General features: G+C 37.0%; 1 protein-coding gene across 1 annotated transcript; it reads right to left on the bottom strand.

Annotated features, from left to right (window-relative positions):
• Nucleotides 1–11,503: 11,503 nt before the first annotated feature.
• On the bottom strand, nt 11,504–12,013 carry LOC120093022 (RING-H2 finger protein ATL2-like). Its single transcript, XM_039051315.1, has one exon. It carries the CDS (start codon nt 12,011–12,013, stop codon nt 11,504–11,506), a length of 510 nt encoding a protein of 169 aa, XP_038907243.1.
• Nucleotides 12,014–13,657: the final 1,644 nt, after the last annotated feature.

Here is a 13,657-nt window from a genome sequence, read left to right as displayed (position 1 = left end):
TAGGCGGAGGCCTAATAACAATTCTATAAGTAGCACTCAATCTCGACCCTTAATGGTATCAGAGCCTTCAAACTCAACTTTTCATCTATTTTTGTCTCTATGGAGTAGTCTCTCTCTAGAGCCTTAGGGGAATGAAGCATGAAAGTTAAGACTGTCTTCAAAGGTATGGTAAACAACTGTCAATTGACCCTCTGCTTATGTCATCACGGTATGAGATTACAAAAATGTCCCTCCAGTCTATACGATACTCGTGCACTGAAATGCAACAGTCGTCCCAGTCGCTCAAAATTAGGAAATTTGGGTCGATAACCTAATATTTGAGCCCATAATGCCAAATGACCCTGTTTTTTTAAAAAACTATCAATTGACCTTCTGCTGATGTCATCACGGTATGAGATTACAAAAATTTTCCCTGATAATTGTCTCGCTCTCGTTGTCTGTCTATCTTCTATCGTAATGTGATTGTATGTCATTGTACGATTGATTTGATAATTTTCACGAAATCATCTGTCTACAACTTAAAATCGTTAACACACAACAAACATGTAATGGTGAATTCTTTAAAATCTAAACTTCATTTGAACTGTCATTTTGTTGAACAGAGATTTATTGAACGAGGTTTTCCAGAACGGAGTTTTCCGAAACCAAACAGAGTTTTCAGAATGGGGTTTTCATAACAGAACGAACTTTTCTTTTACGTGGTTTCATTGGTGTTTATAGGAACGTGGTCTTAGAAAAGGTATGTAAATAGCATAACGAAAGAGGTGTGAGAAAGAGCGACAACAAGAAAGGTGGAGAGAGAGAGGGACAGCGAAAAAGGTGGAGAGAGTGTGAAAGCAAGAGAGCGAGATAGAGCGATAGCGAGAGTGAGAGCGAGAGGGAGCGACAGCGCAACAGCGAGAGGTAACGACAACGAGAGTCACAAGAACGAGAGCAATTGAGAGCAACATCGAGAGAGATCCATGTGTATTAGACGATATTTATCTGCCTAATAAAAAATGTTCTCTTGCTTTGTAGGATGACAGAAAAGTGTCTACTAATTCAATACGAAGGTGATTGGGATGAGAACCAGGATTTGTATGTTGGAGGCGAGTTAACAGGAATTATTGTGCCTATTACATTGAAGTATGAAGAACTTAAAGCTCACATTTATAGGGTTGCAAATGTAAGTTGCTTAGAGTTTGATGTTTTTACGAGAGTTGAATATAAGCATGACTATGAAGCCCCTCCACATTACATACGGAACGACAGTGATGTTCGCTTCCTTCTTTTCTGGAAAGATCTTTGTAGAGTTCAACTATATGTAACGCTAAAATCGAACCATGATGAACATGTGAATATGAATTATGATGGTACAGGGGTAGACAAACAATACAAGGTATCATATGAACTTAATCGAGAAAAGGGTGATATTCCATTGTCTATGAACACTCAACCATCAACATTATCCATAGACAATGACATCATTCATGCACGAGACTTAGAAAGAGAAACTCAATGTAACGGACCTGTGCTTGGTAATGAGAGATTGGGAGTACTTACTTCGATGGATTGCGGTCCTTCAGAAGAGCATGATCCTTTCGTGGTTGGTAATGAGAAATCAGCAGGATTGAATTTTATGGATTGTGGTCCTTCAGAAGAGCGTGATCCATTCATGGTGGATAATGAGAGATCAACAGGATTGAATTCTAGGGACTATGGTCCTTTAGAGGTGTGTAGACCTGCAGTGGCTGTTAATGAGAGATCAGCAGGATTGAATTCCATGTTATCATGTCGTAGAAGGGAATTGATTATGCCTAGTACCTCTTCATCTGAGACAGATGTTGAAGTTGGTCAACTTTTTTTTAGTAAGAATGACTTAAAAATGAGATTGTTTATTCTGTCCATAAACAATAATTTTGAATATAAAGTAAAGAAGTCAACTAAGTCTTTGTTTACTGTCAAATGTATCGAGGATAATTGTAAGTGGGGCCTTTGTGCAGTGAAAATCTCAGGGTGTGACATATTTAAGATCACGAAGTATATGTGATTGCACATATGTTTTATTGAAATTTTAAATCATGACCATAGACAAGCAACAACTGTGGTAGTTGGTGAACTAATCAAAGACAAGTTTACAGGCATATGACGTGTTTATAAATCTCGTCACGTCGTTAATGATATGAGGAAAGAGTATGGTATAAACATAAGTTACAATAAAGCATGGCATACAAGGGAAACCGCTTATGCTCTCGCTAGGGGTACTCCAGAAGAGTCATACGTTGTTTTACATGCATATGATAAAGCATTAAAAATGGAGAATCCAAGTATAATGATCGAAATCAAACTTGAAAATTATGTGCATTTCAAGTACATGTTTATGGCATTATGGCTTTGTATTAAAGGTTTTGCAAGTTGTTGGCCTGTGATAATTGTTGATAGATCGCATTTGAAAGGAAAATACAAAAGTACCATGTTGGTTAGCATTTCTATGGATGGTAATAACCAAGTATATCCACTAGCATATGTCATAGTGGACAATGAAATTGATCAAGCTTGGAAGTGGTTTATGTCGAATTTGAAGTGTACCATTGGAGAACCCCCTAACTTGGTGTTTACGTCTATCTATTGGCAATGTCATTCGTGCAGTGTTTCCTATGACATTTCATGGAATGTGCACATACCACATAGAAAATAATATTCTTTCCAACTTTAAGGACAGTACGATTGTTGCGATGTTTAAGGATGCAGTTAAGACATTTTGCACGTCAGAGTTCTAATCACACTGGAACCAACTACGTACTTTTCGAAATGGTGTTGTATCGAAATATTTGGAGGATATTTGTCTTGAAAGGTGGGTGCGTGTTTACCAAACAGAACGAAGATACGATAACGTGACATCCAATAGTGTAGAGTGTTTCAATTCATTGACCAAAGAATATTGACAGTTGCCCATAATGTGCTAATTGGAACATGTTCGAGGCCTCCCATAATGTGCTAATTGGAACATGTTTGAGGCCTCATCTAATCATAATTTTATGAATAGAGAAATTATTGGGTATCTTGAATGACATCACACTCGGACTACTATGAAAACCGATTAGCAAGTGAGTGTGACAAGGACAGACGATATCGAGTTGAGTCGATTAATTGTTATAGGATTCATGAGTGGGACAATTCATTGGATGGTATTGTGAACCTGCATACAAATTAATGCACATGCAAGGAATTTGACTCACTCGGTATCCCATGTTTGTATGCAATTGTAGCTGGGCAAGAACGAAACATACCCATCCGAGGTCTGTTCAGTCCATTTTATAACATTGACTCCTCATGGTTGCTTATGCAGAGCCCGTAAATCCACTCGGTCACATATCTGAATGGAAGAGACCTCCGGGAATATGTGGAAAAACATATTGGACCTCCTAGAAGAGTGGTACAGGTCAGGTGATGAAGAGTACAAAGAATATCATCAAGAGGAAAACACCGCAGACAAATAAAATGTGGTAGGCGTGGGAACTATGGGCATAATCGAAAAAACTACAGTGAACCGCTCATGTTCGAGCTCTACTAAATTAAATCCAAATTATTCAAATGTCGGTCGAGTGTGATTTTCTATGTGCCATTTGTCATTTTCAATGTATATAGTCAGATTTATCAATTTCAAATGTACATCTTTTTCTCTTTATATATTCACGAATCTTTCTGAAAATGTCTTGCTCTTTCTGGATCTCGCTCTCGCTAATCTCGTTATTACTTACACAACTTTACTCAAGTTTGTCTATTCACGAATCTCTGGAAATGTCTTGCTCTTGCCATTCCCGATCTCGCTAATCTCACTCTCCCTTATATAAATTTAATCAAGTGGTTGTCTATTTATGAACCTTTATGAAATTTAATCAAGTTTGTCTATTCATATTACTCAAATGTTTGTCTATTCATGTTAGTTCTACACTGACAATTTAAATAACATGTTAGTAAAATTACATCAATAATATACATAATATACATGTACATCAATAATATGGAGTTTTTGTCTACAACTAACATGCCAACTGCATAGATCGAATGCAATCAACATCCAATATTGATCGATGTTTGTTACCGTATACACGAAGTCCACATCTAAACACTTGACGTCGAATTTACCCATGACATAATTTGGATACGTCTCTTCCCCCCATACTACAGCAACATGCAAAGTCGACTTGTTTTTAATATGTTTGTAGACCCAATCTCGAGCATTAAGGTGACTCTACATAGTAAAATGAACATTAAAAACACATAATAGTCAACCAACATAGTCTTATTCAGAAGTGCAGTGAATGGTTATTGTTATTCCAATTGACAAGATGGTGAAAATGTTCATACACATTTCTGGTCACCTGTAGAATTTATCTTTTATGAACTGAAACAAGATATTTAGGGTCTGCATCCAAAACAAGATATACGTTAGGAAAGCGGAGTTCACTATATGTACTTGGTAAAAAGGACAAGGATCGTAGACTTACGTCACAGTCAACCCATGAACTTGGTTAAGCCAACTCCTGGGAAAAGGACTTGGATAATGGTCGAAATGCATTTTCTCGAACCTCGTTGTCCGTATTCCTATCGACAATCCAGTTCATCATTTTTGTGAATACAGCAGGTGGAACCTCATGCTCCAAGGAGTACCGGATCGTCGCTTTAAATCGTGTCGTAGATACCCTAGGGAGAGAGTACTCAATATTCGGACAATTCAAAGGAAGTTGAACCTTAATTTTCTTCTGTTTTGTTATTTTCTTCTTTGGTTCGACTAGAGGTATGTATTTATCAATAACATTTCTCTTACGAGTTGTTTTTCGACTCTTAACCATAACCTATAGAAATATAACAAAATGGTGAATATGTCAAATAACAAATATGAAGAAAGAGATTTTCGAATCACATAATGATCATACCTGTGAATCAAGATGTATGGTGTCAGAGTGTGTGATAGGCGGTGGCTCCAACATGTATTGTTTCTCAGAAGGTGGAACCTCATACTCCTCTCTACTCGTATCTAGAGGTGGAAGGATAGTGGGCAAGACAGCAGTTGAGGTAAAGGGTGAGAAATAGACAAGAATGTGATATCAAACTCTATGGGTGGTTGAAGAGTGATATGAAAGGTCGTGATAACAGTCTGTACAAATGAATCGAGATGTATTGTGTCATGTTGTGTAGGTGAAGTAGGTGACCTAGGTAGAGGTGAGATATGTGACCTAGGTAGAGGTGGAGTAGGTGACCTAGGTAAAGGCTAAATAGGGGACCTAAGTACAAGTCGGGTGGGTGACGGAGATAGAGTTGGGATGGGTGACATAGTGGCATCGTGACCTGTCTGTGGAGTGGAGGACATCGTTGCCTCAAACATCGTAGAAACCTTCATAGACTATAATAGAGACAAAATGGTTGACAACTGTGCTTTGATGTCTCTCATATTCGTCTCCAGGTTCGATACACGGGCATCCAAACTCGATATTGAGCGATCAATACTCCGCAGGTAAGTATATACAAGAGGATCAACATTAGCTCCCTCCTTGCGGCCTGAAACCTCAGGCTCAGAACAATCCTCCTCGGGGACAGAACACTCCTTCTCGAGGACAGAACGATCCTCCTCAGGCTCAGGACGTACGTCACCCACTAGCACATCGTGAAACATATCCTCGTTGAGGGTGTAAGTAGACTGGTGGCATTCGCAACGTGGGCTAAGATGCCAACAAGATTGTGAAGGAAATGTTCAAGAAAATAGTTTTTGGACGATTTGTAGACATTGAACCAATCTACTTACGCCCCCAACAAGGATATGTTTCATGATATGCTGGTGGGTCACGTACGTCCTGAGCCTGAGGAGTAGCATTCTGTCTCCGAGGAGGATCGTTTTGAGCCTGAAGTTTCAGGCCGCAGGGAGGGAGCCAATGTTGATCCTCTTGTATATACTTACTTTGTATATACGTACCTGTGGAGTATTGATAACTCAATATCGAGCTTGGATGGTTGTGTATCGAACCTGGAGACGGACACAAGAGACATCAAAGCACAATTATCAACCCCACAATGTTTGAGGCGACGAGGTCTCCCACTCCACAAACAGACCACTATGCCACCATGTCACCCATTCCAACTTTATCTTCGTCACCCACCCAACCTATACCTAGGTTACCTATTCAATCTTTACCTAGGTCACCTACCTCAACTCTACTTAGATTGCCTATCCCACCTCTACCTAGGTCACCTACCTCACCTGTACAACATGATATTATACATCTCAATTTATCTATACAGTCTATTATCACGACCTTTCCTATCACTCTTCAACCATCCATAGAGTCTGATATCACATTCTTGTCTATTTCTCACCCTGTTACCTCAACTATTGTCTTGCCCACTATCTTTCCACCTTCAGATACGAGTAAAGCGGAGTATGAGGTTCCACCTTTTGAGAAACAATACATGCTAGAGCCACCACCTATCGAACACTCTAACACCATACATCTCAATTCACAAATATGATCATTATGTGATTCCAAAATCCCTTTCTTCATATTTTTTATTCGACATGTTCACCATTTTGTCATATTTCTATAGGTTATGGTCAAGAGTCGAAAAACAACTCGTAAGAGAAATGTTGTTGATAAATACACACATCTGGTCGAACCAAAGAAGAAAATAACAAAACGGGGGGAAATTAAGGTTCAACTTCCTTTGAGTTGTCCGGATATTGAGTACCCTCTCTCTGGGGTACCTACGACACGGTTTAAAGCGACGATCCAGTACTCCTTAGAGCATAAGGTTCCACTTGTTGTATTCATGAAAATAATGAACTGGATTGTCGATAGGAATACGGACAACGAGGTTCGAGAAAATGCATTTCGACCATTATCCAAGTCCTTTTTCCAGGAGTTGACCGAACCAAGTTCATGAGTTGAGTGTGACGTGAGTTTACGATCCTTGTCCTTTTTACTAAGTACATATAGTGAACTCCACTCTCCTAACGTATATCTTATTTTGGATGCAAACCTTAAATATCCTGTTTCAGTTCGTAAAAATAAATTCTATAGGCGACCAGAAATGTGTATGAACAACATCACAATCTTACCAATTGGAATAACGGTAACCATTTACTGCACTTCTGAATAGGACTACGTTGGTTGACTATTATGTGTTTTTAATGTTCATTTTGTTGAGTCACCTTAATGCTCAAGATGGTGTCTACAAACATATTAAGAACAAGTTGACTTTGCATGCTATCATAGTATAGGGAAAAAAGACAAATCTGTATTATGTCATGGGTAAATTCGACGTCAAGTGGTTAGATGTGGACTTCGTGTGTACGACAACAAACATCGATCAGCATTGGATGTTGATTGCATTCGATCTAAATAAAGGTCGGTTGTTCGTATTCGATTTATTACCGTCCATGAAATCAAAGAAGAAGTTGGAGTCTTGCCTTGAACCATTGACTAACACCCTACAATCGCTTCTTCATTATTGTGACTTTAAACATTGGAAGTCAGACATAAAAACGTCTCGTTGAAAAATATCCCGACCTACTGCTAAGAACACACAACACGGGTCGCTAGATTGTGGAATATTTGTAGTAAAATTCTTAGAGTATTTGGTGATGGGTAGTTCCCCTTCTATAATCACTCAGGAGAAGATGAGTGACTATAGGATACAGTTGGCATGTCAGTTGTGGACGAACACTCCACATTATTAATGTACATGTATATTATATATATTATTAATGTACTTTTACTAACATGTTATTTAAATTGTCAGTGTAGAACTAACATGAATAGACAAACATTTGGGTAACATGAATAGAAAAACTTGATTAAATACTAGAAAGGTTCATGAATAGACAACCACTTTATTAAATTTATATAAGGGAGAGTTAGATTAGCGAGAGCGGGAATGGAAAGAGCAAGATGAGCGAGAGCAAGACATTTTCAAAGATTCGTGAATAGACAAACTTAAGTAAAGTTGTGTAAGTGATTGCGAGATTAGCGAGAGCGATATCCAAAGAGAGCGAGACATTTCTAGAAAGATTCGTGAATGTATAAAGAGAAAAAGATATACATTTGAAATTGATAAGTCCGACTATGTACATTGAGGATTATAGGTGGCACATAGAAAATCACACTCAACCGATAATTGAATCATTTGGATTTAATTTAGTAGGTCGCCCAGACGTGAGCGGTTCACTATAGTTTTGTCGATTATGCCCATGGTTCCTACACCTACCACATTCTATTTGTCTGCAGTGTTTTCCTCTTGATGGTATTCTTTGTACTCTTTGTCGCCCGACCTGTACCACTCTTCTAGGAGATGCAATATGCTTTTCCACATATCCCGGAGGTATCTTCCATTCAGATATGTGACCGAATGGATTTACGGGCTCTGCATAAGCAGCTATGAAGGAGTCAACGCTATAAAATGGACTGCACAGACCTTGGATGGGGATGTTTCATTCTCGCACAGCTACAATTGCATGCGAATATAGGATACCGAGTGAGTCAAATTCCTTGCACGTGTATTCCTTTGTATGGAGGTTCACAATACCGTACAATCAATTGTCCCGCACATGGATCCTATAACAATCAATCGGCTCAACTCGATATCGTTTGCTCTTGTCACACTCACTTGCTACTCAGTTTTCACAGTAGTCCGAGTGTGACGTCGTTCGAGATGTCCAATAATTTCTCCGTTCATAAAACCACTACTAAATGAGGCCTCGAACATGTTCCAATAAACACATTATGGGCAACTATCCATATTCTTTGGTCAATGAATTGAAACACTCTGTACTATTGGATGTCATGTTATCGTATCTTCGTTCTGTTTGGTAAAAACGCACCCACCTTTCAAAACCAATATCCTCCAAATATTTCGATACAGCACCATTTCGAAAAGTACGTAGTTGGTCCTAGTGTGATTGGAACTTTGACATGCGAAATACCCTAACTGCATCCTTGAACATCTCAACAATTGTATTGTCCTTAAAGTTGGAAAGAATAATATTTTTCATGTGGTATGTGCACAATCCATAAAATGTCATAGGAAAAATTGCACGAATGCACATCATTTTCAAGTTCGATTTCAAACCTTATACTTGGATTCTCCATTTTTAACGTTTCACCATATGCATGTAAAACAACACCATGCCTTATCGTAACTTACATTTGCGTCGTACTCTTTCTTCATATCCTCAACGATGTGACGAGGTTTATAACATGTCCTATGTCTGTAAACTTGTCTATGATTAGTTCACCAACTACCGCAATTGTTGCTTGTCTATGGTCATGATTTGAATTTCCAATAAAACATGTGTACGACTGCATATATTTCGTGATTTTAAATATGTCACACCCTAAGATTTTCACTGCACGAATGCTCCACTTATAATTATCCTTGATACTTTTGACAGTAAACAAAAACTTAGTCGGCTTCCTTACCTTATATTCAAAATTATTGTTTATGGACAGAATAGACAATCTCGTTTTTTAGTCACTCTTACTCAAAAAAAATTTGACCAACTTCAACATCTATCTCAGATGAAGAGGTGTAGGCATAATCAATTCCCCTCTACGACATGAAGACATGTAATTCAATCTTATTGATGTCTCATTAACAGCCACTGCAGGTCTACGCACATTTGAAGGACTATAGTCTCTAGAATTCAATCATGTTGATCTCTCATTATCAACCAAGAAAGGATCACGCTTTTCTAAAGGACCACAATCCATAAAATTCAATCTTACTAATTTCTCATTACCAACCACAAAAGGATCACACTCTTTTGAAGAATCACAATCCATGGAAGTAAGTCCTCCTAATCTCTCATTACCAAGCATAGGTTTGTTACATTGAGTTTCCCTTTCCAAGTCCCATGCATGGATGATATCATTGTCTATTGTTAATGTTGATGGTTGAGTGTTCATAGACAATAGAATATCACCCTCTTCTCGATTAAGCTCATATGATATCTCGTATTGTCTGTTTACCCCTGTACCATCATAATTCATATTCACACGTTCGTTATGGTTCGATTTTAGCATTACATATAGTTGAACTTTACAAAGTTCTTCTCGAAAAAGAAGGAAGCGAACATCATCGTCGTTCCTTATGTAATGTGGAGGGGCTTCATAGTCATGCTTATATTCAACTCTCGTAACAACATCAAACTCTGAGCAACTTACATTTACAACCCTATAAATGTGAGTTTTAAGTTCTTCATACTTCAATGTAATAGGCACAATAATTCCTAATAACTCGCCTCCAACATACAAATTCTAGTTCTCATCCCAATCACCTCTGTATGAATTAGTAGGCACTTTTCTATCATCCTACAAAGCAAGATAACATTTTTTTATTAAGTAGATGAATATCATCTAATATACATGGATCTTTCTCGCTGTCACTCTCAATTGCTCTCGCTCTCGTGACTCTCGTTGTTGTTCCCTCTCTCGCTATTGTTCTCTCGCGCTCTCGCGCTCTTGCATTGTCACTCTCTCTCCCTCTCGCTCTCGTTGTCGCTCTATCTCTCTCTCTCTCGATCTCGCTCTCTCGCTGTCACTCCCTCTCTCCACCTTTCTCGTTATCACTCTCTCTCTCCACCTTTTTTGTTGTCATTCTTTCTCACACCCCTTTCGTTATGCTATTTACATACCTTTTCTGAGACCACGTTCCCACAAACATTAATGAAACCACATTCAAGAAAAGTCTGTTCCATTCTAAAAAACCCATTATGAAAACTCCATTTGGTTCTAAAAAAAACTCTGTTCTAGAAAACCTCGTTCAATAAATCTCCATTCAACAAAATGAAAGTTCAAATGAAGTTTAGATTTTAAAGAATTCGTCATTACATGTTTGCTGTGTGTTAACGATTTTAAGTTGTAGACAGATGATTTCGTAAAAATTGTCAAATCAATCGTTCAATGACAAACAATCACATCACGATGGAAGATAGACAGGCAACGAGAGTGAGACAATTAGAGGCAATTCTTGTAATCTAATACCATGATGACGTCAGCAGAAGGTCAATTGACAATTTTTAAAAAAACCGGGTCATTTGGCATTATGAGCCCAAATATTAGGTCATCGACCCAAATTCCCCTATATTTAAGGTTTAAATTTGATTTTTGTCTATTTTGGTCCCTTTATTTATTCATTTTAGTCTCTATATTTTAAAATTTAGTTCATTTTGGTCTTCGTACAGGTCATTTTGGTCTTTACATTCAACTTTGATTTATTTTGGCCATTGAACTTTAAAAAAAAGTGACCATTTCTATCATTTAAAATTGAAAATGAAGAAACCAAAAATGACAATTTCTAAAAATATAAGAACCCAAAATAAACTAAATTAAAAATATAGAGTCAAATGAACCTTTTAAATCTATGGGATCAAAATGAACCATTTTAAAATATAAAGTATCTAAACCTATATTTAAAGAAAAAGAGAGAGATTATGAGGAGAGTTGCCGACGGCGGTGGCTGAAACTGACGGTCACTGGAAGAATCGAAACCCACCACCTTCTCCGGCGGGTAAAAGCAGGGATCTACAAACAGGGCAAGTAATTTGAAACTCATCGATCCACGCATCAAAACACTCCCTATGGAAGACATGGCAGCAGTTTGGAAGCTCTCTCATCGACTCCGATCTCTCCATTTCACATAAACAGACCGTACAAATCCGATTCTCTTCATCTTCTTCATTTTCCCCAAATTCCATCCCCTGTTTTGCAATAAAATCCCTAAACGCAACGATCGGAAGACTCTTCTTGATCCTGCCCTGCAAATCGGCGGCCGGAACGGTGACCAGCGAGGAGCAGGGGCCTTCGGTAAGGAAGACGAAGCTAGTCGGACGGTCGAAGGGAGAGTCGGCGTTGTGCTCCGGCGAGAGCTTGAGGAGGCGGAAATGGGCGGCGAGAAGCTTCAATTGGAGAAGGATTGTGGTGAAGAAATGGAGGATTTGAGAGCATAAATGGGCGTTAATGGAGAAATAGAGGAACCCCATCTGATTTTTGTGGAAATAAAGGGAGGATTTGAGAGCATATTTGGGGGGTTTTCTTAAAGAGTAAAGTTGGTCTACCAAACAACATAATATATATTTGAAAAATTTTAACCATGTTCACACGAAATTCTCACATTTTTAAATTGAATCCAAAATCAAAACGTAAGAAATATATATATATTATGTATGTATATATATATATATATATATATATATTATGTATATTTAGTTGGTATTATAAATATTAGGGTAAAATAGGTTTTGAAAGACACACATTTGGCAAAATCCATGAAAATTAGAGGAAGATGGATATTTTAGAGAAATTTTTTATTTCGTATTTTGTTATTTTATTTTATTTTATCTATTTATATATTATATTATATTTTTTAATATTTATTTACTTTATTATTATATTATATTATATTTTTTAATATTATATTTCATTGGTATTCATCTTTCCATTGTGCTTCACAAGTTTATAACACATTATCGACACAAGCTTTTTCATTTCTCTCGTTGAAGGTAGGCTCTAAAGGTATGTCGGTTTTTCTTGCTTCGTTATAATTAATAAATTAAATGTTGTTTTTCATATTTGATATATATTAAATTTCTTATATAAATATAATAATTTGTAATAGTATTACTATGAAAAATATTATAAAATTAGAATTTGTGGCATTTGATATTAATGGTAATACCTATTTGTATGAAAAACGTATATTGAAAAAGTTGTCTGCTTTATTTTCTGGATTATATTATACTTACATACAAGTAATTGAAACATATGCAACAATGAACCTAAAGTTCATAATCCAAACATGCATGACCGATCGGGTCATCCAAATCTATAATAATGAGAAGAATTATTGAGAATTCAAATGGACATCCATTGAAGAGATAGAAGATTTTTCAATCTAATGAATTATTATGTGATATTTGCTCTCAAGGCCAATTAATCATTAGACCATCACCAACCAAAGTAGTGACTGAATCACCTGCATTTTTAGAACGAATTTATAGTGATATATGTGGACTTATTAACCCACCAAGTGGACTTTGAGATATTTTATGGTATTAATAGACACATCCAGCAGATGGTCACATGTGTGCTTATTATCGAGTCGAAATCTTGCATTTACAAGATTACTTGCTCAAATAATTAAGTTAAGAGCACAATTTCCCAATTATACAATTAAGACCATTCGTCTTGACAATGCTTGTGAAAATTAGATCCCAAGCTTTTGATAATTATTGTATGTCAACTTGGGATAAGTGTTTAACATCCTAAAGCTTATGTTCATACATAAAATGGTTTGGAAGAATCATTCATAAAGTGTTTGCAGTTAATTGCTTGACCATTGGTTATAAAAGTTAAGTTTTCTACACCTTATGATGACATGCTATTTTGTATGTAACGTCACTTGTACGCATTAGGCCAATAGCTTATCATAAGTACTCGTCATTACAATTAGCTTATGACCATAAGCTTAATATTTTCCATCTAAGAATTTTTGGATGTGCAGTATATGTTTCAATTGCTCCACCACAACGTACTAATATGAGTCCTCAAAGGAGGTTAGAAATATATATTGGATATGATTCCCCATCAATTATTAAATATCTTGAACATCTGACAAGTGATGTATT

This window comes from Benincasa hispida, chromosome 12, assembly GCF_009727055.1.
Source record: "Benincasa hispida cultivar B227 chromosome 12, ASM972705v1, whole genome shotgun sequence".
Lineage (NCBI taxonomy): Eukaryota > Viridiplantae > Streptophyta > Magnoliopsida > Cucurbitales > Cucurbitaceae > Benincasa > Benincasa hispida.
Note: the sequence above shows the minus strand (reverse complement) of the source record. Positions and strands in the feature narration are given on the sequence as shown.